The 25445-nt window shown below is 49.9% G+C and overlaps 1 protein-coding gene and 1 pseudogene across 2 annotated transcripts; both read left to right on the top strand.

Annotated features, from left to right (window-relative positions):
• The first annotated feature begins 4451 nt into the window (after positions 1 to 4451).
• Positions 4452 to 5125, top strand: LOC140713177 (eukaryotic translation initiation factor 1 pseudogene; annotated as a pseudogene).
• A 7388-nt stretch (positions 5126 to 12513) lies between these two features.
• Positions 12514 to 23918, top strand: LOC119625175 (UL16-binding protein 1). Of its 2 annotated transcripts, XM_073022570.1 has the most exons (5): positions 12515 to 12740; positions 18795 to 19058; positions 19281 to 19556; positions 20216 to 20347; positions 21576 to 23918. In XM_073022570.1, exons 1-4 carry the CDS (start codon positions 12656 to 12658, stop codon positions 20323 to 20325), a joined length of 735 nt encoding a protein of 244 aa, XP_072878671.1. In that variant the 5' UTR covers positions 12515 to 12655; the 3' UTR covers positions 20326 to 20347; positions 21576 to 23918. The 2 variants fall into 2 exon arrangements, with proteins under 2 accessions (XP_072878672.1, XP_072878671.1); XM_073022571.1 differs by lacking the exon at positions 20216 to 20347 and having other exon boundaries at positions 12514 to 12740; positions 21576 to 23034.
• The last annotated feature ends 1527 nt before the right edge of the window (positions 23919 to 25445 follow it).

Genomic DNA, 25445 nt, shown 5'->3' on the forward strand with positions numbered 1-25445 from the left:
TGAGTGTGTGTGCCTGCGTGGTGTGAGTGTGTGTGAGAGACTGTGCCTGCATGTCTCTGTGTGTGTGCGTGTGTGTGTGTGTGGTAACATGCCTGTATGAATGGTGAATGGATTTTCTGGTTGAGTTGCTGTGGAGGGAGACAGGGACTCTAGGGGGCTTCCTGCCCACCCCTCCTTCCCTGAAGCCAGTAGCACAAATAGCACAATAAAAAGTAGTTTAATTTCATTTCATGCAAATGTAAAACTTTTGTGCTTCAAAAAGGACTCCATTTAGAAGGTAAAAAACAAAACAAAACAAAACAAAAAAGACTTCCAGAATGAGAGAAAATAATTGAAAATCATGTATCTGGTAAGGGATTGTTATTCTGAATATATAAAGAACTCTTGCAACTTAATATTATAAAGTGAAGTAAGCCAATTTAAATATATGCAAGGAATTTGAATAGACATTTCTCCAATGTGAGACAGGTAAACTACACGGTGGTGTCAAAAGAACAGAAAATTTTAGGCAGCAGTTTCAGGTGACGAGCAAAAGGAATCTGCTGAAATATCTGCAGCGGCTGTGGGCTGATAAGATGCTGAAAAACAGCGTGTGGACCAAGCTAAGAATGAGAGGACCCAACATGGCCCTGGATTTGACCCAGATTTCACGTAGGACCTCATTACATGCTGATTAACATACTAGTCAGCTTCCTAGCAGTTCTGAGAATACTCATATTTGGTATAAAAATTCGAGGCACCAGAGTTCTGAGAAAACCTGTCCTTCCAGGAATTTTCATGAGTATTACACCCCTTGGTTGAAGAAACCCAGAAAAGTGGCAGCCCCAAGCCCCCTTGGCCCTGCCTCTCTCTTGAGTTCCCCTGCACTCCCTTTATTTGAGTATTTACTTTTCCTCTCACAATAAATCTCCATCCTTTCTCTATTTTCCTACTGGTCTTCGAATTCACTTCCCCATGCGCTGCCAACAGCCCCGCACCGGCTGGGGTCGCGGTCCCACCAGCGTTTGGGGACCTCCCCTTGCCCACTGGCATTAGAGGAATGTAAACCGCAGTGAACCCAGGAAAAGGTGCTCAGTGTCCACAGCCCTCAGGGAAATGCCAACCGCACCCACAAGGGGACGCCTCACCCCGCTGGAACGGGTGACCCCAAACACAGTGAGGCTGGAGGTGGTGGGGCCTGCGTTCCTTACAAGGCAGAGAGCAGGAGAGGGAGAGCTGGTGGAGTGTGGGGCTATGCGTGTGTCATCCTCTTCCCATTTTCCTGGCAGAGGTTTCTCTTTATTGTCTGGCCCTACCTGCTTCCTTCCTCTCCCTTTCTCTGGTTCTCCCTCCCATCCTTCATTTCCAACCATCCCAAGGTTTTCTCCGCCCCACGACATCCATGCTCCCGGCCCCCAGCCCAGCTTACAAACCAGGAGCCCGGGACTGCCAGCGGCGGGATCCAGGAGGCAACAAGTTGACGCCCCTTCCGGACCCTGGACATTCAGGACCTAGTAGCAGCCCCAGGGCAAGGAGGATGGGGGTCCTCGCGGGGCTCACACTGTCGGAGCCCCAGGGATTCGAGCGGGACGGTGAGGTCTACACACTGAGCCGGTAATGTATATTTTCATTAGTCAATTCCACTCTTAAAGGTACAATTCTCCTGAGTTTTTAACATTTTCCTAGGGTGCCATCCTATATGTTAAATCCAAAATTCATGATTTCTTCTCAAAGGCAGTGTTACCATAATTCCCACCGTTTAGATATATTATTTAAAAACATAAAATCCCGGCGAGGATGAAGCAGGAACCTCGTGCTCCTCTCCCCACCAGGCCCCGCATTTCCTTGATTCTTCTGACACGGGAACCGCGGGTCCGTTGCCGCGACCAGCGAGTCATCTCAGGTCTTTGAAAGGCCGTTTTTTTCCGGACACTGTGGACCCGGAGGCCCGGGGGTATCGGCTGGCAGCGGGGCACCCACTCCGGGGTCTCCACAGGGCGGGACCTGGGTCCGGAGCTCCAGGGAAGCAGACGCCCTGGGCGGAGCTCGCAGAAGCCAGAGAGGACGCGGAGGGGTGGAAACTGAAACTCCCAGGAACGGAACTTTCCCCCAAAGTCATCTGTGGTTGAAATCAGCAATCGCCTATAATATCCCCCCTGTGACAACACCGTTTGGTAGATATCTAGAACCAGTGCCTCCTCACTGAGGCAGCCCCGGACGCCCCTGCTCGTGTTCCCGTCCCAGGACCCTCGGGGCCCACAACAGATCAGGGGAGCCCATCCGGTGACCCTCCCTGGGCCTCCCGGCCCCACTCTTTCTTACTTCTTCACCTACATATTTTCACCTGTTTCAGGATCGAAACCATGAAAAGTCATGTGTGAAAGGCTCCCCCGCCCCTGCTTGGGTCCACTCTCATTAGCCACAGCCCAGAATGAGACATTATTGGATTCTTTGAATCTTTCCAGGGAGTCTTTATACCATTTCAAATGCATATGTATAGATATTCTTAATTCAGACTTGGATATTTTTTTACTCTTGATGAAACCTGTCACCCTGTCCTTCAGTTTCCCCTCCCTCTATAGTGAATGTTTCACCATCCTCTGCCCAAGCTGGGTCTTCACAGTCACAGACAAGAGTGTCACCAGCACTGCCATCCCGTGACATGAGACACTTTAAAGGTGCATTAATTTGCACAGCAATTCTGTGTCTGGAAATCTATTCTACACAATTAAATTGAGATTCATGGAAACAGTTTCTGCAGCATTTCGTTTCTGTAAAAGTAACTGGAGACCATCTGGACCTTCACACACAGACGCTGGTTACATTTGTCATGAGGCAGTCATTCTATGTAATGTCATGCAGAGATAAAAAGGAAAAGTATCTGTATGTGGGGGTATTGGAACATCTTCGAAGTGTGTTATTTTGAGATAGAATGTGCGTTCAGCAGAGTGCCTATGGGCTTATACTTGTTTTAAAAACCATCATTGATACATGTACACATCTCTATTGTTAGTAAGGAAAACAATATTTCCATAACTTGTTGCCAGTCTCTTTGTCCGTTTTAGGAAAAATCAATGTAGCTGAAAAGCCATGGTTGCAGGAATTGGTCATCACCTGCCAAGATTCTACACAGTCCTACACATCCTCCCAGCTGAGGTTGCCGGAGGAACAGGATGTGGAATGCAGTCGCGTTTCAGACGGGAACCTAAAGTCAAACTGGACCAGGTGTCTTGTCTTGATCTCTGCCTCTTCACCCAACCCCCACCTGGTCAGGCAGTCACCCTGGAGGGGCTGGGATGATGCTTGGTGGGCAGTGAAGATGCGGAGCCAATTTTGGGAGTATGGTGAACATGGAGAGTTGGGACCCCACAGCAACTGGGGAGGAGCTGGTGTGATGCTGGGAGCACTGGGAAGGCAGGGAGCCTAGGCACAGCACTCACTGCTTCTCCCATCTGGGACAGGATTGGGGTCGGTGATAAGAAAAGTTTCCTGAGTAGCGCAGTTCCCAAGCCTGGCAGAATGACTCGCCCTGGTTGCCACTATGCCCAGCCCATCCTACACTTTATATTCTGTCAACAGTAATTTTTAAAACACTGTATCCAGAATGTAGACAAAGATAACCAATCACATAGGGAAGTAAGGTAGCAACAACGAGAACCAGCTGAAATATGCAACAGAGACAGAAAATACATGGAACCTCTAGATCAGTACTCTGACAGAAATATAATGCAAGCCACAAGTGTGAGCCACACAGGGAATTTTAAATATTCTAGTGAACACATTGAAAAACTAAAAAGAAACAGGTAAAATATATTTTTACAACATTTTTCTCAATATGCTTTAACTAAAATTTTTAACCAAAATTATTATTTCAACATGTCATCAATGGAAAAATGAATAATGAGACATTTGACATTTTTATACTAAACCTTTGAAATTTGGTGTGCACCGTATACTGACAGTACTTCTCAATTTAAACTAGTTGTATTGCAAGCTCTCAATAGCCTCACGTAGCTAGTAACTGCTGGGTTAGACTTTGCAGCTTTAGATTTTAGCACTATCTTGCCAGGTGCGGTGGCTCACCCCTGTAATCCCAGCACTTTGGGAGCCCCAGGTGGGTGGATCACCTGAGGTCGGGAGTTTGAGACCATCCTGACCAACATGGTGAAACCCCTTCTGTACCAAAAATACAAAAATTAGCTGGGTCTAGTGGTTCACGCCTATAGTCCCAGTTACTCAGGAGGCTGAGGCACGAGAATCCAATAAACTCAGGAAATGGAAGTTGCAGTGAGCCGAGAGCATGCCACTGCATTTCAGTAATGGCCATCGAGTGAGACTCTGTTTGAAAAAAAAAAAAAAAAGCGAAAAAAGAAAGAAAGAAAAAACAACAAAAAATTAGAATTATCAGGAGGGATTTAAAAATAACTATGCTTATTATGTTTCAATGGCTTTTTAAAAAATAAAATGAAAAAAAGGCCCCAGTCACTGAGCCGCCGCCGAGGACTCAGCAGCCTCCCCGTCGAGCCCCCTCGCTTCCCGACGTTCCGTCCCCCCTGCCTGCCTTCTCCCGCCGCGCCGCCTTCCGCAGGCCGTTTCCACCGAGGAAAAGGAATCATATCGTATGTCCGCTATCCAGAACCTCCACTCTTTCGACCCCTTTGCTGATGCAAGTAAGGGTGATGACCTGCTTCCTGCTGGCACTGAGGATTATATCCATATAAGAATTCAACAGAGAAACGGCAGGAAGACCCTTACTACTGTCCAAGGGATCGCTGATGATTACGATAAAAAGAAACTAGTGAAGGCGTTTAAGAAGAAGTTTGCCTGCAATGTAATTTGCCTCAACTGTAATTGAGCATCCAGAATATGGAGAAGTAATTCAGCTACAGGGTGACCAACGCAAGAACATATGCCAGTTCCTCGTAGAGATTGGACTGGCTAAGGACGATCAGCTGAAGGTTCATGGGTTTTAAGTGCTTGTGGCTCACTGAAGCTTAAGTGAGGATTTCCTTGCAATGAGTAGAATTTCCCTTCTGTCCCTTGTCACAAGTTTAAAAACCTCACAGCTTGTATAATGTAACCATTTGGGGTCCGCTTTTAACTTGGACTAGTGTAACTCCTTCATGCAATAAACTGAAAAGAGCCATGCTGTCTAGTCTTGAAGTCCCTCATTTAAACAAAGGTCAAGCAGTAGGCGCCTGGCAGTGTCAAGCCTGAAACCAAGCAATACCGGCATGTTTCAGCCAAGCCCAGAGCCCTAAGATCACAAAAAACTATGGCCGGAACCTCCTCGGCTCTCCCTCTGCAGAGTTCCTTGCCCTAACAGAATGTTACCACCTGAACAGTCCTCGGTGAATCTGAGAGGAGAGGATGGGGTAAGGCAGCAGCACCAGTTATACTACTACAAGGGAGCTTTTGGTGGTAGATCCCCTGGTGTCTCCAACCTGACCAGGTGGACAGAGCTCAGAGAGGCCCTCTTATCACTAGCAAGGTGATAGGACATCTGGCTTGCCACAAAGGCCTGTTTGACCAGACATATCCTAGCTAAGGGATGTCCAAACATCAGAATGTGAGGCCAACCTTCTACCAGAGTTAAACTTTTGACAAGGGAACAAATCTCAAACTGATCCATCAGTCATGTAGCTAGCTGTAGAGCCTGCAACTTAGTAGCAGCAGCTGCCCAATGCCATGTGAAGTAACAAACTGGTTTTTGGTTTTTTTCCCCCTTCAGTTTTAATGTTATGTGTAATGTATTTAAACCCTTATTTAAATAAAACTTGTTTTCAGAAAAATAAATAAATAAATAAATAAATAAATAAATAAATAAATAAAAACATTAAGCAAAAGATTTTCCTGGTTTTCTTACTCTGTTGTTGCTATGGCCTGTGGGGCCTGCCAGTAAGAGCTAAACAGTCAGTTTTGCTGTTTCTAGGCAGGAAAATGCTCGCATTATAAGTAAATAGTCTAGGCATCCCAGGAGGTGACTCTGGTAATGTATATTTTCATTAGTCAATTCCACTCTTAAAGGTACAATTCTCCTGAGTTTTTAACGTTTTCCTAGAGTGCCATCCTATATGTTAAATCCAAAATTCATGATTTCTTCTCAAAGGCAGTGTTATCATAATTCACACCATTTAGATATATTATTTAAAAAGTGTTTAAATCTATTCAACATTGTTCATTAAGCTTATGTTAAAACCATAAAAATATCTTGTCATGTCTGATTAACTCAGCTGAATTCAGTTTATAAACAGTACTGCTGTTCTACAATGTGCTATTTATTGTTTAAGTCTAGAATTCATTAGTGTTTCCAATAACTGAAAGGCATGGAGTATTTTACTAAGATTTCTGTCATAATTATAATAAATTTAAGACTGTGGGGCAATTTTATGAAATCTATAAAATATAGAAATGATAGGAAGTAAATGAATTTAACATAGTTCTAGCATTCATTTTGTTTAAAAGCCAATGTTCGGTGAAAACGTTGTTTTTCTCTTCTGAAAACCTGAAGCAAGTAATGCTAGAAACGTGATTTTCTACAGAATTGACAGGTTGGTAAGATGATATATGACTGAAGTAATATTCATCTGTTTAATGTTTATAACCTGGGAACATGCCTTATAATATGAGCAAATGCCTACATGTTTCAATATACTCCTAAAGATAAGAGACTTTAAGCTCCTATGTTCACAAAGAAGTATTGTCTGTAAATTACATCTCAATAAGTTTAATATTTATAAAATAGGAGGAGAGAAGACTAGCACTAGTCGAATAAGAGAAAAACAGTAAGCTTGTCTGATCTACAAGTGCATCTGTGAAGAGGTAGGTTAAAGTAGAAGCTATTCTCTACCTCCTTGAGACTGTGATTAACAGCCTGGAACGGTACAAATTCACTGGATGAAGACAGGAAAGAAGCTAAGGCTTCTGGCTCCCTTTCCCAAATTACCCCAGAGAAACAATGGAAGGAAGAAGGAAACACTTGGCAAACAGACTACACAACAGCAACCCTGGTTGCAAGATAACAACAGAGTATTATTTCTAAAATATGAAGGAAAAGAACTTGAGCCTAGAATTTTATATCCAGTCAAATTCTCATTTAAATAGGAAGGTATCTTCTCTGTTGCAGTCATAACAAATTGCCACATACTTACCTGCTTAAATCAGTACATCTTTATTATTTCACAGTCCTCTAGGTTACAAGCCTGAGATGGCTTGGTTGGTTTCTCTGCTCCCAGTCCTCAAGGTCAAAATCAAGGTATCCACCTGCTGGGCTCTGATTGGGAGATTCTGGGACACACCTGCTTCCAAGTGCATTCAGGTTGCTGGCAGAATCCAGTCCTTGGACCTGTGGGACTGAGGTCCCAAATTCCCTACTAGTTGTCAGCTGCAGCCCTTCCCTAACTCCTAGAGGCCCCTCTGCAGTCTTGCTCATGGTCCCCACAGCTCAGAGCCAGCAGTAGTGCATGGAATCCTCCTCATTCTTAGAATCTCTCTGACATCGGATGCATCTTTCTTGGCTCCAGCCTGAGAAAATTATCTGCTTTTTAGAGCTCATGTGATGGCACTGGGCCCACTCAGAGAATCCAGGAAAATCTCTCTATTTTAAGGTCAACTGATTAGTAGCTTTAATTATGACTCTGCAGAGGCTAGACTAGCGGTGCCTAAACTCACAGTACCTAGACTAGCGGTGCCTAGACTCACAGTACCTAGACTAGCGGTGCCTAGACTAGGAGCAGCTGGTTTCTCTAGGTCCTCACCCCTTATTCTCTCCATCCCCTTCTTCCTGGCCCCCTTTCCTTTCCCATTTCCATTCCCACTTTCACACACATTCTTTCTTTGCTTAAAATACTGGATTTTCCTGCCCCTGGTATGCTCCAGGCTTAAACAAAGAGGCTAAGACAGCAGCTAGTTGTCCTATCATCAGTGTTTTCTAGAACATAACGTTCTAGAAAAGGTACAGGAAACTTGAGGGGGCAGTTGCCGAATCCTGCCGATCATGTATCAGAATTATTCAAAACAGAAAACCTGAAGAATATTTGCCTCCTAAAGATCCAAGTTGGAAATAGTTTAGAGGAAGGTACCTCAATAGCAAGAGAAACACAGGAGATGTCACAAGAGAACCGAGGAGGACGAGTGACCAAAGAATCTGTTCCAGATTACTGTTATCTCACAACAAGGGGAAATGTGAAGTTAGGACCACAGAAACAAGGAAGTGTAGCTAAAAGTAACCGAGAATTACAGCTAGGAAAGATATCAGGAAAATGGGGCTGGAGGTGGCACAGGAAAGGGATAGGAAAACATGATGATACTTCTAAAATTAGGAATAAAACAAAACCATTAATACCAATAAATGTGATACATATTGGTATGAGTCATAGGTTAAGGGTGGCTACCCTGAGAAGAAAACTAGAATATATAATTTTTAACCAACCAAAGAAAACCTCAGTATACTAAATGGAATACAGGTATGGAGGGGGAAATACCAGCAATAAAAAACACAATAAATACACGTGGACCAGGCACAGTGGCTCATGCCTGTAATCCCTGCACTTTGGGAGGCCGAGGTGGGAGGATCACTTGAGCTCCGGAGTTCAAGTCCAGCCTGGGCAATACAAGCAGACCCCATCTCTACAAACAAATATAGAAAATTAGCCCAGTGGGTGGCGCACGCTTGTAGTCCTGGCTACTTGGAGGCTGAGGCAATAAGATGGCCTGAGCCCAGGAGTTAGAGGCTGCAGCTAGCTATGACCACGCCGCTGTACTCCAGCCTGGACAACAGAGGAAGACCCCGTATCTTAAAATAAACAAACAAAAAAGATGGCATAGCTAAATCCTAAACAGTAATAATTACAATAAAGGTGAATTACTAAACTCATCACATAAATCACTGAAACTCCCAGGCTGGATTTTAAAATATCAAATAATATACACTGTTTTCAAAAGACAATGTTAAATGTAAAGTTTAAAAATGATAGGTGCTGTATCTGTCAAGAAAGGCTACTTTGTTTGTTTGTTTTAGCCACTACAATTATGCTTTATTGTTCTTGGAAAGGGCTCAGGATTTGGTTTAAATCAGGCTGCACACTTTTCATCAGTCTCACATCTCTCTCCCCATGCCAAGCTGGCTCCAGCTGGCAATGCCGCATTAAATCCCAGGGAGACCTTCAGAAACTTCCAGAAGCCCCCCTCCTCCTGACCCCCCCACCCCTACAGTCCAAGACTTCCTATGTTGGCCCAGGACCCCTGCTTAGGGTCCAGCCTGGAACTCACTGACCCAACCCACTCCGGACCAGCCTGGTAGCAGGAGTAGAGCTGGAGGCAGACACCCAACTCTGCACCAGCAACTGTGCCACTGGGGACCTGGAGCCCAGGGTGTGACATGCCTGGAGGAAACAGAGGGCCCCTGCGTGAGTCACACCAGCCCTCAAGGCTGTCACAGCTCCAGTGGCCCCCTCCCCGTCCACTTGCAACTCCAGGCCATGGGTCTGGAAATGCTTGGATTCTTGCTCCCTCTCAGACCCCAACCCTTCTTTTCTCCTTCTCTTTCCTCCTGCCCCCTTATCTTTTCCTATTTCCATTTCCGCTTTCAGACTCGTTCCTTCTTTGTTTAAAACACAGATTTTCGGCTGGGCACTGTGGCTCATGCCTGTAATCCCAGCACTTTGGAAGTCCCAGGCGAGTGGATCACGAGGTCAGGAGTTCAAGACCAGCCTGGCCAACATAGTGAAACCCTGTCTCTACTAAAAATACAAAAAAATTAGCCGGGTGTGTTGGCAGGCGCCTGTAATCCTAGCTACTTGGGAGGCTGAGGCAGGAGAATCTCTTGAACCTGGGAAGTGGAGAGTATAGCAACTTGACATTGCGCAACTGTACACCAGCCCCTGCAACAGTGCGAGACTCCATCTCAAAAAAAAAAAAAAAAAAAAAAAGAAAAAAAAAAAGGCAAGATTCTTTTGGCCCTGGTGCACTCTAGGCTCAATCAAACCAGATGAAGACAGCAGTTTGCTGTCCATCATCACACTATGTTTTCTAGAAGATTCTATCCTGATGAAGCACCCCCAGACTGGTTGAAAACCAAAGTTACTCTTCCTTGGAAAATCTTTGTGGACACCTAGGTGGGCATTCAAATTTCCAAGTTGTGGCCAGTTGCAGTGGCTCACACGCCTGTAATCCCAGCACTTTGGGAGGCCGAGGCAGGTGGATCACCTGAGGCCAGGAGTTCGAGACTACATGGTGAGACCTTGTCTCTACTAAAATTGCAAAAATTAGTGGGGCACAATGGCAGATGCCTGTAATCCCAGCTACTCGGAAGGCTGAGTCAAAAGAATCGCTTCAACCTGGGAGGCAGCAGTTGCACTGAACTGAGATCATCCCACTGCACTCCAGCCTGGGCGACAAAGCAAGACTCTGTCTCAAGAAAAAAAAAAAAAAGGCAAAAAAGTATTACCAACTTGTGCCAATCATGAGATCTCCAACCTCGATGCTGCCACCTTCAGGCCCCTGGGGGTTAAAACCTCCGCTCCAACTCCCCTCTGCACTGTGCTATTCCTCTGAGCCCCATTCACTCCCACAAATGTCTCATTCATTCACTGGTTCACTCAGCCTCCAACCACCCTTAAATCATGTCAGGCTCACCAGGTGATGGAGAGAAAAATCATCCTCTGTGGGTCTGAAAAACACGCCTAAGTCCTGATGGTGGGTCTTGCTTTCATTTCCACCCCCTCACAGCACACTCAGGGCCATGAAGAGGCCACGGCCTGGGCTCAGAGCTCCAGCTCTCCTCAGGGTGGGCCTGGCATTTGCTGACTTCAGGGAGGGCAGCAGGGCTCACAACTGAAATAGGAGACCTGCCCTGGGTGCTTAGCATGTGCAAGGACAGGGTTCCTCGTAGAATCTGCTCATTTCATCTGTGTTCGTAGCATTTGTCATTTTCCACATGTGGACATTCATGTCCAGAAAGCTGAACCTTGCACAGGAATATTCAGCCACAGGATCAGCTGACTTCCACGTCTGAATGCAAGATCTCTAGATTACAGCCATTACAGTCACTTTTGAGCCACTTCTATCCCCATCGTGGGCAGACCTGAGTCTGGTGGCCAGATGCCTGCAGCAGGGGTGAGGCACCAGGGCCCAGGTGTGCAGAGAGGCCCCTCCTCCTGTCATCTGGCTGTCCTGCTTGGGGCTCTCCTGCCAGCCTCCTCCTGCTTTCGTCCTGTTCCCTCAGTCACTGACCCAGGTCACCCAGCCTCAGGGGTGGGGCTGCAGGGCCTTCCCAGTGGCCTCCTCCCAGGAGTAACCTGGGCTCCTGCCCTCAGCCCTGTACATGGGAGGCTCTTCTCACACACAGATCCCTGGACCCACCAAGCTATGCCCCTCCCAAATCTGAGAACTGCCCACCCCTGTGTGTCTGTTGTCCTCCAGACTACCCTTCACATGGCCCCTCCCGGACAGAGGCTGTAGTGCTTCAGGCCAGAACCTTTTGGCTCCTGTGTCCCTGCTCAGTCACAGAGATGGCTGCCATCCCATGTCCCTGTCCTGAAGCATAGACAGGTCCTGGACTTGGTCCAGGCCTCCTCCCCTTTCCCACATCCTCAGGACCCTGGGGATTGATGGTCACCAGGTGAAGGTCTCCCCACATGAAGACTGTGCAAGTGGGAGGTCTGTGCCTGTTCTTCTCATTCAATGGCGGAACCGGCTGAGTGGCTGGGGACAGAGTGGGACTCAGGGGCTCTGCCCAGTCTTCACCCCAGGCTAAGCCCTCCCTTGAGGCCAAGGGCCACTGGGCTCCCCACCTCCCTCTGGCTTCTGCCCACAGATCTAGATGGTTTCATGATGACTGAGACAAGGATGCACTCGGGTTGCCCCTTTGAGGATGGCTGCAGTGACCATCCAGAGACTGAGCCGAGGTGCGGATGCAGCCATGGATTTGGGTGTGGTTGGACCGAGAAGGTGTGTGGCAAAGTGAGCCCCACGCATGCGTAGACCCCTCCCTCGGCTTCTGCTCTCCATGGAAACACAATTGATCACATGATGATTGATCACTGTAGGCCTCCAGGGCTTGCTTTCTTTCTTTCTTTTTTTTTTTTTCCAGAATTCATGAAGGGATATAGAATATACTCAAAGACCTCATGCTTTTAGTGGAGAGGCGAAGAAGGTCCGCTCCGGACTGGGGAAGCGGCTGCGCCCTGAACGGAGAGGGGCGGGGACTCCGCGACACCGGCAGAGGGAGGGCGGGTGTCGCTGGCGCAGGCGGTGACGGGGAGACACCGCCGCCACTGAGTATTTCTGTGCAAGTTTCTTCACCTTCCTGTGCGTGTTTACATTGTGGTAATGATAAATGCTGTGTTGAAAACTCAGGTGATGGGGCCATGGAAGGAATCGCGTCCTAGCCCGCTCGGGGCCTGTGCAAGCCGCCACCAAGCCGCGGGGGCGGGTAGGAGGGGAAAGTTTCATCAACCAGGGCGCTGCCAGATGACAGCGTGACGGGGTGGAGCATCCCTAACAAGGGCAGGCTAGGATCCCGCCCAGTGGATCCCAGTCCGCCCCGGGGCGGGGTGCCGCGAAGAGGGGCGGGGCTGGGCAGCCTCTATAATTAGCAGGCCTGGGGGCCCGGAAGCGATTCATCAGCAAGACTCCACGTGGACCGCGCCTCCTGCCCCTGCGCTCCAGGTCTGCAATGGCAGCGGCCGCCAGCACTGCGTTCCTTCTGTGCCTCTCCTTTCTGCACCTGCTGTCCGGCTGGTCCAGGGCAGGGCGGGCCGGTGAGTTCGGGGATGGAGCCTAAGCGGGGCGGGGTCCAAACCTGGTGAGCTGTGGACTGCAGCGGGTTTCAGAGGAGGGGAGGCTTCTGGAAGGACTGGCGCGATCTCCCGGAACATCGCTGTCTCCCCGAACATCGTGGTCTCCCCGAATTTCGCGATCTCCCCGAATATCGCGGTCTCCCCGAACATCTCCGTTTCCCCGAACATCGCGGTCTCCCCGAACATCCTGGTTCCCCTAACATCCCTGTTTCCCCGAACATCGAGGTTCCCCCGAACATCGCGGTCTCCCCGAACATCGCGATCTCCCCGAATATCGCTAACTCCCCGAACATGCCCAGCTGAAGGCACTTAGTTCCCCTCTGTGGCTCCTTTCCGCCGGGCCGGCTTCCTGCGGCTGCTGCTTGCTCCGCAGGCCAGGAGGAGGCTTATGGAAGGACCGGTGGGATCTCCCCAAACATCGCGGTCTTCCCGAACATCGCGATCTCCCCGAACATTGACATCTCCCCGACATCTCGATCTCCCCGAACATGCGCGGCTAAAGGCACTCAGTTCTCCTCCGCTGCTCCTTTCCGCTGGGTCCCACTCCTGCTGCTGCTGCTAGCTCCGCAGGCGAGGAAGCTTATGGATGCACCCGCGCGATCTCCCCGAACATCGCGGTTTCCCCGAACGTCGCGGTCTCCCCGAACATGCCCTGCTGAAGGCACTCAGTTCCGCCCCGCGGCTCCTTTCCGCTGGGTCTGCTTCCTGCGGCTTCTGCTTGCCCCGCAGGCCAGGAGGCTTCTGGAAGGACCGGCGCAATCTCCCCGAACATCGCTGTCCCCCCGAACATCCCAGTCTCCCTGAACATCGCTGTGTCCCCTAATATCGCGATCTCCCCGAACATCGCTGTCTCCTGGAACATCGCCGTCTCCCCGAACATCGCGATCCCCCGGAACATCGCGATCTCCCCGAACATCCCGGCTGAAGCCACTCAGTTCCCCTCCGCGGCTCCTTTCCGCCCGGCCCACTTCCTGCGGCTGCTGCTTGCCCCGCAGGCCAGGAGGCTTCTGGATGGACCGGCGCGATCTCCCAAACATCGCGGTCTCCCCAAACATTGCGATCTCCCCGAACATCACTGTCCCCCCGAACATGCCCGACTGAAGGCACTCAGTTCCCCTCCGCGGCTCCTTTCCGCCGGGTCGGCTTCCTGAGGCTTCTGCTTGCCCCAGGAAGCTTCTGGAAGGACCGGCGCGATCTCCCTGAACATCACGTTCTATCCCAACATCCCGATCCGCTCGAACATCCCGGTCTCCCCGAACATCGCCATGTCCTCGAACAACGCGATTTCCCCAAACATCGCTGTCTCCCCGAACATCCCGGTTCCCCTGCACATCGCTATCTCTCCGAACACCGCGGTCTCCCGAACATCGCCGTTCCCCTGCGCATCGCTATCTCCCCGAATATCGCTGTCTCCCCGAACATCCCGGTTCCCCTGCACATCGCTATCTCTCCGAACACCGCGGTCTCCCGAACATCCCCGTTCCCCTGCGCATCGCTATCTCCCCGAATATCGCTGTCTCCCCGAACATCCCGGTTCCCCTGCACATCGCTATCTCTCCGAACACCGCGGTCTCCCGAACATCCCCGTTCCCCTGCGCATCGCTATCTCCCCGAATATCGCTGTCTCCCCGAACATCCCGGTTCCCCCGCACATCGCTATCTCCCCGAACACCGCGGTCTCCCCGAACATCCCCGTTCCCCTGCGCATCGCTATCTCCCCGAATATCGCTGTCTCCCCAAACATCCCGATTCCCCCGCACATCGCTATCTCCCCGAACACCGCGGTCTCCCGGTACATCGCGGTCTCCCCGAACATCCCGGTTTCCCCGAACATCGCTGTCCTCCCGAACATCGCGATCCCCCCAAACATCGCGGTCCCCCCGAACATCGCCATCTCCCCGAACAATGCGATCTCCCCGAACATTTCGGTCTCCCGGAAAATCGCGATCTCCCCTAACATTGCCATCTCCCCGAACATCTCGATCTTCCCGAACATGCCCGGCTGAAGCCACTCAGTTCCCCTCCGCGGCTCCTTTCTGCCGGGTCCGATTCCTGCGGCTGCTGCTTGCCCCGCAGGCCAGGAAGCTTTTGGACGGACTGTCGAGATCTCCCCCAAAGTCGCAGTTTCCCCGAACGTCGCGGTTTCCCCGAACATCTAACATCGCCGTCTCCCCGAACTTTGCGATCTCTGCGAAAATCGAGGTCCCCCCCAACATCGCCGTCGCCCCGAACATCGCCGTCTCCCCGAACTTTGCGATCTCCGCGAAAATCGAGGTCCCCCCGAACATCGCCGTCGCCCCAAACATCGCGGTCTCCCCCAACTTTGCAATTTCCGCGAAAACCGAGGCCCCCCCGAATATCGCCGTCGCCCCGAACATCGCGGTCTCCCCAGACATCCCGGTCTTGTCGAACATCGCCGTCTCCCCGAACATCGCGATCTCCCCGAACATGCCCGGCTGAAGACACTCAGTTCCCCTCCGCGGCTCCTTTCCGCCAGATCCACTTCCTGTGGCTGCTGCTTGCCCTGTAGGCCAGGAGGCTGCTGGATGGACCAGCGCGATCTCCCCGAACATCTCGATTCCCCCGAACACCTCGGTCTCCCCGAACATCGCGGTTCCCCCGAACATCGCGGTCTCCCCGAACATCGCGATCACCCCGAACATCGCGATCCCCCCGAGCATTGCAGCCTCCCTGAACATTGCGATCTCTTCGAACGTCGCTATCTCCCTGAACATGCCCGGCTGAAGGCACTCAGTTCCCCTCCCGGGCTCCTTTCCACCGAGTCGGCTTGCTGCAGCTGCTGCTAGCCCCGCAGGCCAGGGGGAGTGTCAAAGAAGGCTGAAAAGGAATCCCAGGAGGGTGGAGGGGCCAAAGGGCTACAGAGGGCAAGGTGGGGCGGGGATCCCTGGTGCAGACCCTCCCTGGTGCAGACCCAGAGCCCCACTCGCCCTAGGGAAGGAGAAACCAGATCCCCGAACCCTAGCTGGGGTCAGGACAGGGGTGAAGGGGAGTTCCACAGGGAAGCAATCACAGACTCCCCCACCAGCCACAGCCCTGCTCTGCTCTGACCTGCTCTTCACCACACAAACCTTCCAGCACCTCCAGGGCTTCCTGCCCTGGAACTTCCCCCTGCACTTTGGGGCAGACATTCACCTGCACCCAGGGGCTCACCAGACACTTCCTATCCCTCCCCTCACCATTCACTTTCACCACCGAGGTCGCATCCTTTCACTCTCCGTCTCAGCTCACCCTAGTCACCACACAGGCCTCCCTCACCTCCCCATCCATGAAGGAGCCCTTAGCACCTCCACCAACTAGCACCTTCTCCCCTTTTGCCTGAGGATACACCCCAGCAAACACACCCCACACTTTCCACAGAACTTAGTGCAGGGGGGATGGGAAGGACCATTTCCCTCAGGATGACCCTGGGAGCACCCGTGAGTAGAGGCGCCCACTACTTCCCTTGGGTTCCAGACCCGCCTGTTCTTCCTACTGGGGAGATAGGGTTATATAGAACAGTCACTACGCAGACAGGAGTCAGCAAACCCTTTCTAGAAAGGAAAGGCTGAAGGCACTTTGGTCCTTGCTGGCCATGGGTACTGTGTGTCAAGTCCTGTCCGTTTGTAGAGAAACAGCAGGCAACGGCAACCTGCAAATAAAAGGGAGACCCAGATGTGGACACCATCCTAGGTTGCTGACCCCAGGTGAAGGTACATGCTGTGTCCTGGCAATTGCTGCCCCATCCCCTAGGGTGTCATCTCCAAGTGGTGTAAGTTGAAGAGTCACAGGTGTGTCAGACCCTGCCTGTGGCTTCTGGGTGGTGTGGATGTGATGGATGCGAGTGGAGGTTCTATGGTTTGGGGTCAATGCCCCCCTCCTTTGCTGCTGGGGGGCATCATTGGTCCGTTGCGGCGATCAGGGACCCTCTCTGAAGCCTCAGGTGTGATCTGAGGATGAGGGGTGCACCCATGTGGTGTCCTGGGGATTGGGGCCAACTGCTTGTGCAGCTTCTTGGTTCCCTGTGGCCCTGCTCCAGCCCATCCCAGGAGACCCACCTGCGTCTTCTCACTGCTGGGCCTATCTTCCTAATGACCTAAAGGGTGAGGAGCACACCGTGTGATGGGCAGCTCTGAGGCTGTGTAGTCACTGCCCTCCCATAGCTGGAGGCCCATCTCCACCAGGGCCCAGAACCACACTTGGAGCCACTTTTAAGTGAGGGGATTTTGCTGCTGTGAGTGGCACAGCCTTGCTTCTGAGCACTAGGGGACCCTGTTGTGATTCCGCGGTTGGCAATTGCCATGAAATCCACATAGCACCTTTTCCAACCACACATGCCTCTGGGATCTTAGGGACTCCAGGGTCAAATAGCCATATTGGTAGGTCCAGCAACACCCCTTATGAGAGTGTATATGGCTGCATCCCAGCTACAAAAGCAGAGTTGAATAGTGACAGGGGAGGTCATATGACCAGCACAACCTACAATAGTTACTACATTAACTACAAACACTATCCATTCCTGGTACGAATCCAGGAAATGTGAAATTATCATCGAATGAACCCAGCACATCCCTCTAAGCTGGACCTGACACAGGTGTCCGTCTGTTACTTTGCCCTAAATGTACGTCATGAGTAATAGGGGAGCAAGTTAATGCTTCAGGTCCCTGGGAGAAGGTCAGACCACAGACTGTTCACCAGGAGTGTCTGGGTATTTGCTGTTTCATGGTGTACACTTACCAGAGTGAATGCCTGTCTGGCTCTGTGAGAAAGTCTGAAGGAATCATTGCAGTTGCTGTGGGGTTGAAGGAGCCCACCAGGGCCTCTGGGCTCTCCTTTTAGTAATGGACTCTGGGTCTGAGATGTGACTCAGTTCTCAAAGCTGGGCAAAGGAGCTCAGTTATTTCCTGGGTGACTCCTTTCAGCCTCCAGGTCATCCATCCTTGCGTTTTTGTCTTTGTTTGCTGTAATTATTTAACTCTAGCAGTATCCGGGTTGAGTTTCCATTTCTTTTGGATCTTTGACTCCTTTGTTCTATGAGCCATGGGCATACCTTTGTATGGCTGAGCTCCCCAGCTGGCATTGTGACTTCTTTAATTATTTCCATCATTGCACCCTCCTTCCTCTTGACAGTTGACGGCCTCTAATTGAGATCTCTTATTTCAGGATTTTCCATCACCATTACTACTGGGAGCCCATTTCAGGAAGAGCATTTCCTACCTCCAACCCCAGCCTTCAGCAACAGACATCCCTGGGCTTCTTGACAGTCTGCTGCCTTATCCCAGGGCCTTCTTTATATGCTGAGTAAACAGGAGTCCTCCAGGCATCCCATGAGCCCAGAGGATGGACGTCGTTCTGGATTTTCATACTGCAGCCACTCTGGCACGGGCGCTTCTCTGAGCCTTTTGGTTCTTTCCCCTATACCCTGAATTAGAAGTTCTGGGTTTTCAACTTCTTGCCCTGTGAACCATCCCTTTCCAAGGTTCCAGGAATTCAAGCTTATAGCAGATGGGCGACTTCACCAGGGCTTTGCCAATGTATTAAATCCTGTGACCCGTGACAATAATCACTTGCTTATCAAAACTGAATTCTGCCCTCACCAACCCCCTTCCCCCCACTGTGCTGGAGCATCCAAGGGCAGCTCCCACACCCTCTCCGGCCTCCTGCAGTCCACATAGACTGCTGCTGAGGATCCTCCTCATCCAGGCCTTTTCCTGCCACAGCAGGCCTGGCACCTCCATGACAAGGTCATGTGCTGACCGATGTGGGCACGAAGCAGGTGGGACATGTCTGGAGGGGACATGTGGTTTCACGGCTGCAGGAAACTTCCCCTCCATGTACTCAAGCAAGGGAGACGCTCTAGTCATTAGCTAGTTTTCATGACAGTCCTGGCTGGGGCACATCCTGCTCTGCCAGCCCAGCCCCTCAGAGGCCTTCACTTGCAGTCACCATATGGGGGAGGAGGAGATTCAAGTTCCACTTCCCCCCACACTAACCCCCTCCTTTGTTTTTCTTCCATAGACACACACTGTCTTTGCTATGATTTCATCATCACTCCTAAGTTCAGACCTGAGCCACGATGGTGTGAAGTTCAAGGCCTGGTGGATGAAAGGCCTTTTCTTCACTATGACTGTGTTAACCACAAGGCCAAAGCCTCTGCTTCTCTGGGGAAGAAAGTCAATGTCACAAAAACCTGGGAAAAACAAACTGAAACACTAGGAGACGTGGTGGATTTCCTCAAAGGGCAACTGCCTGACATTCAAGTGGAGAATTTAATGCCTATTGGTAAGTTTCAGATAGTCCAGGACAGCAGGGAACAGACATAGTAGTAACTTAGAGGCATTTATTGGTTTCATGTAACAAGTAAATCAGAAGTTTGTGTCACACAAGAGGCTGAGAAGCATGGGCAGGATGCAGCAGAGAGAGCAAGTCCAGGAGCCAGGAAAGGAAGCAGGGTGGGGCTCAGAATTTGTCAAGATCAGAGCTGATCTCTTTCCAACGGGGCAGAGCCCCTTATTCTGCAGGCCCGGATGTCTTGTGAGCACGAAGCCCATGGACATGGCAGAGGATCTTGGCAGTTCCTCTTCAACGGACAGACGTTCCTCCTCTTTGACTCAAACAACAGAAAGTGGACAGCACTTCATCCTGGAGCCAAGAAGATGAAAGAGAAGTGGGAGAAGAACACAGAGGTGACCATGTTCTTCCAGAAGATTTCAATGGGGGACTGTAAGACATGGCTTGAAGAATTTTTGATGTACTGGGAACAAATGCTGGATCCAACAAGTAAGTGAGAGGGGAAAAAAGGAAGCTGTCTTGAGTTCGTATATTATCAGCCCAGTGTGTGAGTGTGTGTGAGTGCATGTGTGAGTGTTTGAGTGAGTATAAACATGACCCCCTCATGAGAGGCTCCTCCTGGGTGTGCTGGCATGCCTGTGCTATCTCATCCTCCTCTGCCTTCTTCCTCCTGACTCCTCTTCCTCCCTGCACTTGCTTCTGCTCCACCCACTGTGCATTTCTCACCAACTTGGAATCTGTGGGTGTCATAGTGTTTCCATATCTTTTTTGTTAGTGTTCCTTTCTCCTAGAATTGCCTTTTCTTTCCTCTTCCCTCGTCTGTTTCTGTAAATCCATCAAAATCACCTCCAATGCCAGGGCCCAAGACCCTCCCCTCCCTGGCCTTGGGGCATCACCTCCTCTTCCACCAGAGCAGGAGGGTGGACTGTGCTGTCACCTTGCTTCCTTCAGCAGCCGTGTGAGCTCCTGGAGGACAGGGGACACCTCCTTTCCCTTCCTACCGCAGGACCTGTCCCAGAGGTTGCCCCACAGCAAAGGAGGACAAAAGGTCTGCCTTCTAGGATGATCTGGGGTGGCAGGAGCTGAGGAGGCATCTCCTAAGATTTGGGGCCTGGACAAGGGTTGTCACTCCTGTGTTTCCATTTCAGAACCACCCACTGTGGCCCAAGGCACAACCCAACCCAAAGCCATGGCCACCACCCTCATTCCCTGCAGCCTCCTCCTCATCCTCCTCTGCTTCATTCTAGCTGGCAGCTGAGGAGAGTTGTTTAGAGTGACAGGTACTGTGGGCAATATTGGGAGGGGAGCAAGGGGCAGATGGGTGAGATGGGAGGATGTGGAAGGAGAATTCCCAGAGTCCCAGAGGCCGGGAACTTCTCATCCTGACATGAGACAGATGAATGAGACCTGGTGTCGCCTGTTGGCAATGACCTGGGCAGCTCAACCTTGAGTTCTGATGGATTCTCACTGTCAGAGGCCAGAGGGAAAGGGAGGGGCCCATACCAAGGCTTAAGGCGTATTGAGCTTGAGAGGGTTTAGCCAGTTCAGGCCTGTTTCAGAGCAGGTTCCTATTCGGCAAGGGTAGCGGTGTGTGGCCTGCAGGCAGCAGGAACTCAGGCGTGGGCAGTCTGCACAGTAGGAGAGGAGCAGCATGACCACTTCACCTCGGATGTCAAGAGAAAGGGTGTCCCTGGAGAAGGCTACAAAGAGAGTGATCTGGGAGAATCCCAGGACAAGGGGGCTGTGAGGGCCTTGGCCCACCCAATTCCAAAGGCTGCATTCCCAGAGAAAGCAGCTCAGGTCCCAGCAGTTAAGGTGGAAGGTGAAGAGTGGAGCACATCCAGACTGAGGTTCAAGAAAAGGCCAGGCCCGTTGGACCCATGGGATTCCTGGCCCGGTCCTGGGGCGATGCCCCTGCCATTCTGCCTCCTGCACACTCCAGATCCTGAGCCAGCTGATGGCCCTGCCTGGAGCAGAGTGGACTCGGGCAGGGCAGCTGAGCTGCTGCTGGAGTTCCATGCCAACCACTGAACTTGGTTAGGAATGAATGGGGCGGGGCAGGGGCAGTCCCATTCAAAGCTATGGGTGTAGCTCCCAGGGAAAGGAGAGGTTGAGAGCAAAGGGGAAAGAAGGAGGTTTGCCTGCAAGCCCACCCAAGGCCAGGGAACACAGAAACAAAGACCTCTCTTTGGACAGGGCTCCGCCAGGTCCTCTAGACCCTTCTGTGAGAAGGGGGAGCAGGCCCTCCCTGGGGGTGCACAACCCTCATTACCAGCCTCAATTCTGAGCCCCCATGCGCTGTAACAGGACCTGCGCTGGCTCTGTGGTGTGGTGAAGGAGGGTGGAGGTTGGGACAGGCTGCAGAGCCAAGGGTAGGTTTGGAGGAAAAAACATGTTCCTTATTTGGGGGAGAGGCTCCGAAATGGGGAGGGCCTGGGAGGGATCACCCAGGAGAACAGACCCAGGTTTTTCTCAGCCACTTAAACCAACGCTTCATCTTTTCTGAAGGTGGAAGATGATATCAAGAAGCCTCTGTTAGCCTGTTCTGGTTCCTGCTCTCCCTTCAGGGAGGTCGCCTGTCTCCTCACCACTTTGCCTTTCTGGAAAGCAAGAGTTCAAGCCTTAGCAAGCCCACAGGCCCCCAGGAGATGATGAGGACGTTGTAGACTCAGCATCTCATGCCACTCATTACCTTTGCTGATGATCCTAGCAGCCATTTTCCTTAACGTCTTCTGCCACTTTCTCTCAGTGCTAATGGATGGAATTCCTGCACAAGTTTTAACTGAACAAGAAATGCCAGCAAAACGCATTTTCTTTCTACTTCTTTGATTGTGGAAAAGCAGACACTTCTCTGAAGCATGACCTTATTCTTCCAAACAGTATCGCTAGTAAAATAGCATGCTGGACTTTAGACCTCAGGGATCCTTTCCATGCACTGACCAAAAATTGTGATAATCCTTTTTATTTTTATGGCTTTTTACAGTTTCTCATTCTGTCAACAATATTGGAGTGAAGTAGTGGCATACGCATCACTCACTGTAATCTCCATCTCCTGGGCTCAAGTGATCCTCTAGACTCAGCCTCTAGAATAGACTACAGGCACATGCCACCAGGGCCGGCAAATTGTTTTATTTTTAGGTAGAGATAGGGTCTTCCTATGTTGCCCAGGATGATCTTCAAATTTTGGTCTCAACAATCCTCCCACCTTGGGCTCCCAATGCTCTGGGATTACAGACATGAACCACAGTGCCTGTTGTAGAAATTTTTAATTATTTAATATGAAAATATTACAGTCATGATTATTTTATTTAGTAAATAAAATAATAGAGAGCCCAGAAATAAACCTGCACACTTAACCGCCATCTAATCTTCAACATAAATGAGCAATGTGGGAAAGATTCCCTATTTGAAAATTAGTGCTGGGATATCTGGCCAGCCATATGCAGAAGAATGAAACTGAGCCCCTAGCTCTTCCCATATATGTTAAATAACTCGATATGGATGAAAGATTTAATGTAAGTACTAAAACTGTAAAAATCCTGGAACATAACCTAAGAAATACCAATGCAGACATAGCGCCTGGCAAAGATTTCATGAAGAAGACACTAAAAACAATTGGAACAACAACAAAAATGGACAAATGGGACCTCATTAAACTAAAGAAATCTGCACAGAAAAAGAAACTAGCAACACACTAAACAGACAGCCTGTAGAATGGGGGAAACTATTTGTGAAGTATGCATCTGACAAAGGTCCAATATCCGGAATCTACAAGGAACTTAAACAATTGAACAGGCAAGAAGAAAAAAACCCAGTTAAAATTGGGCAAAGACATGAACAGACACTTTTCAAAAGAAGACCTACAATTGGTCAACAAGCATAAAAAATGCTCAATATCACTAATCATCAGATAAGTGCAAATCACAACTGCAATGAGTTACCATCTGTAACCAGTCACAAAGTCGGAGATGTTGGTGAGGCTGCAGAGAAAGGGAAATAGACACTGTTGGTGGGAAAGCAAACGTGGTCAGCCACTATGGAAAGCAGTTTGGAGATTCCTCCAAGAACTTAAAATAGAACCACCATTCTACCCAGCAATCCCACTACTTGGGATATATCCACAGGAAAAGAATTCATTTTATCAAAAAGACAAATGCACCAATATGTTCACTGCAGTGCTATTCTCACTAGCAAGGACACAGAATCAGAATCTAAGTGCCCAGGAACAGTGAATTGAATGAAAAAAAATGTGGTACATAGACACCATGGAAATCTATGCAGCCATGAAACACAGCAAAATCATGTCCTTTTCAGCAACATGGATGGAACTAGAGGCTATTATCCTAAGCAACCTAATGCAAGAACAGAAAACCACTTACTGCATGTTCCCATTTGAAAGTGGCAGCTAAACATTGAATTCACATGAACCACAGATGCTGGAAATCACCAGACCGGGGAGAGACAAGGATCACCTGTGCTGAAAAATCACCTGTTATGTACCATGCTTACTGTTTAGGCGATGGGATCATTGGGACACCAAGCCTCAGCCTCCAAAAATCTACCCATGTGAAAAGCCTGTTTATGTACCTTTTATTTTATAGGTTGAAATTAAAGATGAATACATAAAATAAAATGACGCAAGGCCAAAAACAAATGGGGTTCACTGACCAAAGTGAGAGAACTCTGCACTATGAACCCAAACCCAGCTCAAAAAGATAAACTCTAGTCACTTAAAATAATCATAAGTCATATGATGATAATTGTATAAAAATTTGTATGATGATAATTGTATAATAATTATATACAAAAGTGCCAAAACCCTAAAATTAAACACTCCATACTGGAATTACAGTTGATTTCCATCTTGTTCTTTATACCCTTACTTTTTTTCCCATTTTCAAGTGACATTTTTGTTTATCCTCAGGAAATCCTTGCTGTCAGCCTTCTCCTTCTGCACCCACCACCTCCTTTTCCACTGTCATCCTCAGCCCTTCCTCTGGCCTAGGACTGTGGCTTCCTTGGCACTGAAGGCCCAAGAGCTGCATTCAGCCTTGAGAGAGAGGATGATGTAGGGCCGGTTGTGGAGGTGCTCTCGGCATTGCAGAGGAACCTAAGAGCTCGAGCCCTCTATTGCAGACAGCTGCGTTTCTCCATCAGGTTAGCTACAACCAAGCCAGCCTTGCCCTTTTCCTCGTTTTTTTTCTAGTACTTCCGAACTCATACTTGAAAATTTATATTCTTCCTCCTCAAATTTCTTTCTACTTCTTGTTTGCACAGTATATCCTGATTTATTATGCCCAGAAAACACTGGACTCACCATGTCACTGACAGCTGCAAGGCCACAGTCTCCACTTGCTGGAAGAGCACGTGGGGTTTGGAGCCCTTCAAAAGCCCCAGCCCCAGAGAACTCTATTTGGCCTGTCTGGAACACCCTGGATAAGCCCCATTCATTGGGCTTGTCATTGTTTGACCTGCTGAGGTCTCTTTCTAGGGAAAACCCAGATTCTCAGAGCATTGGCTAAAACCAATCATTGCAACCGTGCAACCCCACCATTTGCACTTAGAGTATGGAGAAAATATGTGGAAATTATATACCTGGTAAGGGACTGGTATCCCGAACATATAAAGCACTCTTACAACTCAATATTGTAAAGAGAAATAATGCAATACAAATATGTGGAAAGGTTTTGAATGGACATTTCTCTGGAGAAGTATAAGCCCATCAAAAGAGGCTCGACATCCATAGCCATTAGAGAAATGCAAATCACAGCCACAAGAAGATGCCACCTCACACCTAGTAGGATGGCTGTCATCATCATCACAGTGAAGACATGGAGAGACTGGATCCTTCACCCCTGCCAGAGGCAGAGTGCAGGGAGCTGGAGTCGGGGTGGAGTGTGGATGAGAGTGTGGCCTTGGGGGGCTCTGATGGTGGCCAGTGGATTGGATTAATGGGTGCCTAGGTGGCTGGTAATGTATTCTTTCTGGGTGTGTCTGTCAGGGTGTTGCAGGAGGAGAACGACATTTGAGTCGGGGGACTGGGAGATGAAGACCCCCATCAGTGTGGGCGGGTACCATAGCATGGGCTGCCAGCTGGGCTAGAAGAAAGCAGGCAGGAGAGGGTGGGGTGACCCTGTGGGCGGAGCTCTCTGGCTTCTGTCTTCCCTGGGGGTTCTTGCTTCCTTCCTCCTTGGACATCAGACTGCAGGTTCTTTTGCCTTAGGGCTCTGGGACTTGCACCAGCAGTTTCACACTTCCGGGGGCTCTGGGAGCTTTGGCGGGGGCTGAAGGCTGCCCTGTGGGCTTCCCCGGTATTGAGGCTTTCAGACTTGGACTGGCCTTTACTGGCTTCCCTCTTCCCCAGTTTGCAGACGATCT

This window comes from Chlorocebus sabaeus, chromosome 13, assembly GCF_047675955.1.
Source record: "Chlorocebus sabaeus isolate Y175 chromosome 13, mChlSab1.0.hap1, whole genome shotgun sequence".
NCBI lineage: Eukaryota > Metazoa > Chordata > Mammalia > Primates > Cercopithecidae > Chlorocebus > Chlorocebus sabaeus.

Coding starts and splice junctions, on each gene's coding strand:
- LOC119625175 (XM_073022570.1), top strand. CDS start 12,656: ATGGCAGCGGCCGCCAGCACTGCGTTCCTTCTGTGCCTCTCCTTTCTG. Junction 19,059..19,280: donor GGAGAATTTAATGCCTATTG/GTAAGTTTCAGA, acceptor CCAACGGGGCAG/AGCCCCTTATTCTGCAGGCC. Junction 19,557..20,215: donor ACAAATGCTGGATCCAACAA/GTAAGTGAGAGG, acceptor TTTCCATTTCAG/AACCACCCACTGTGGCCCAA.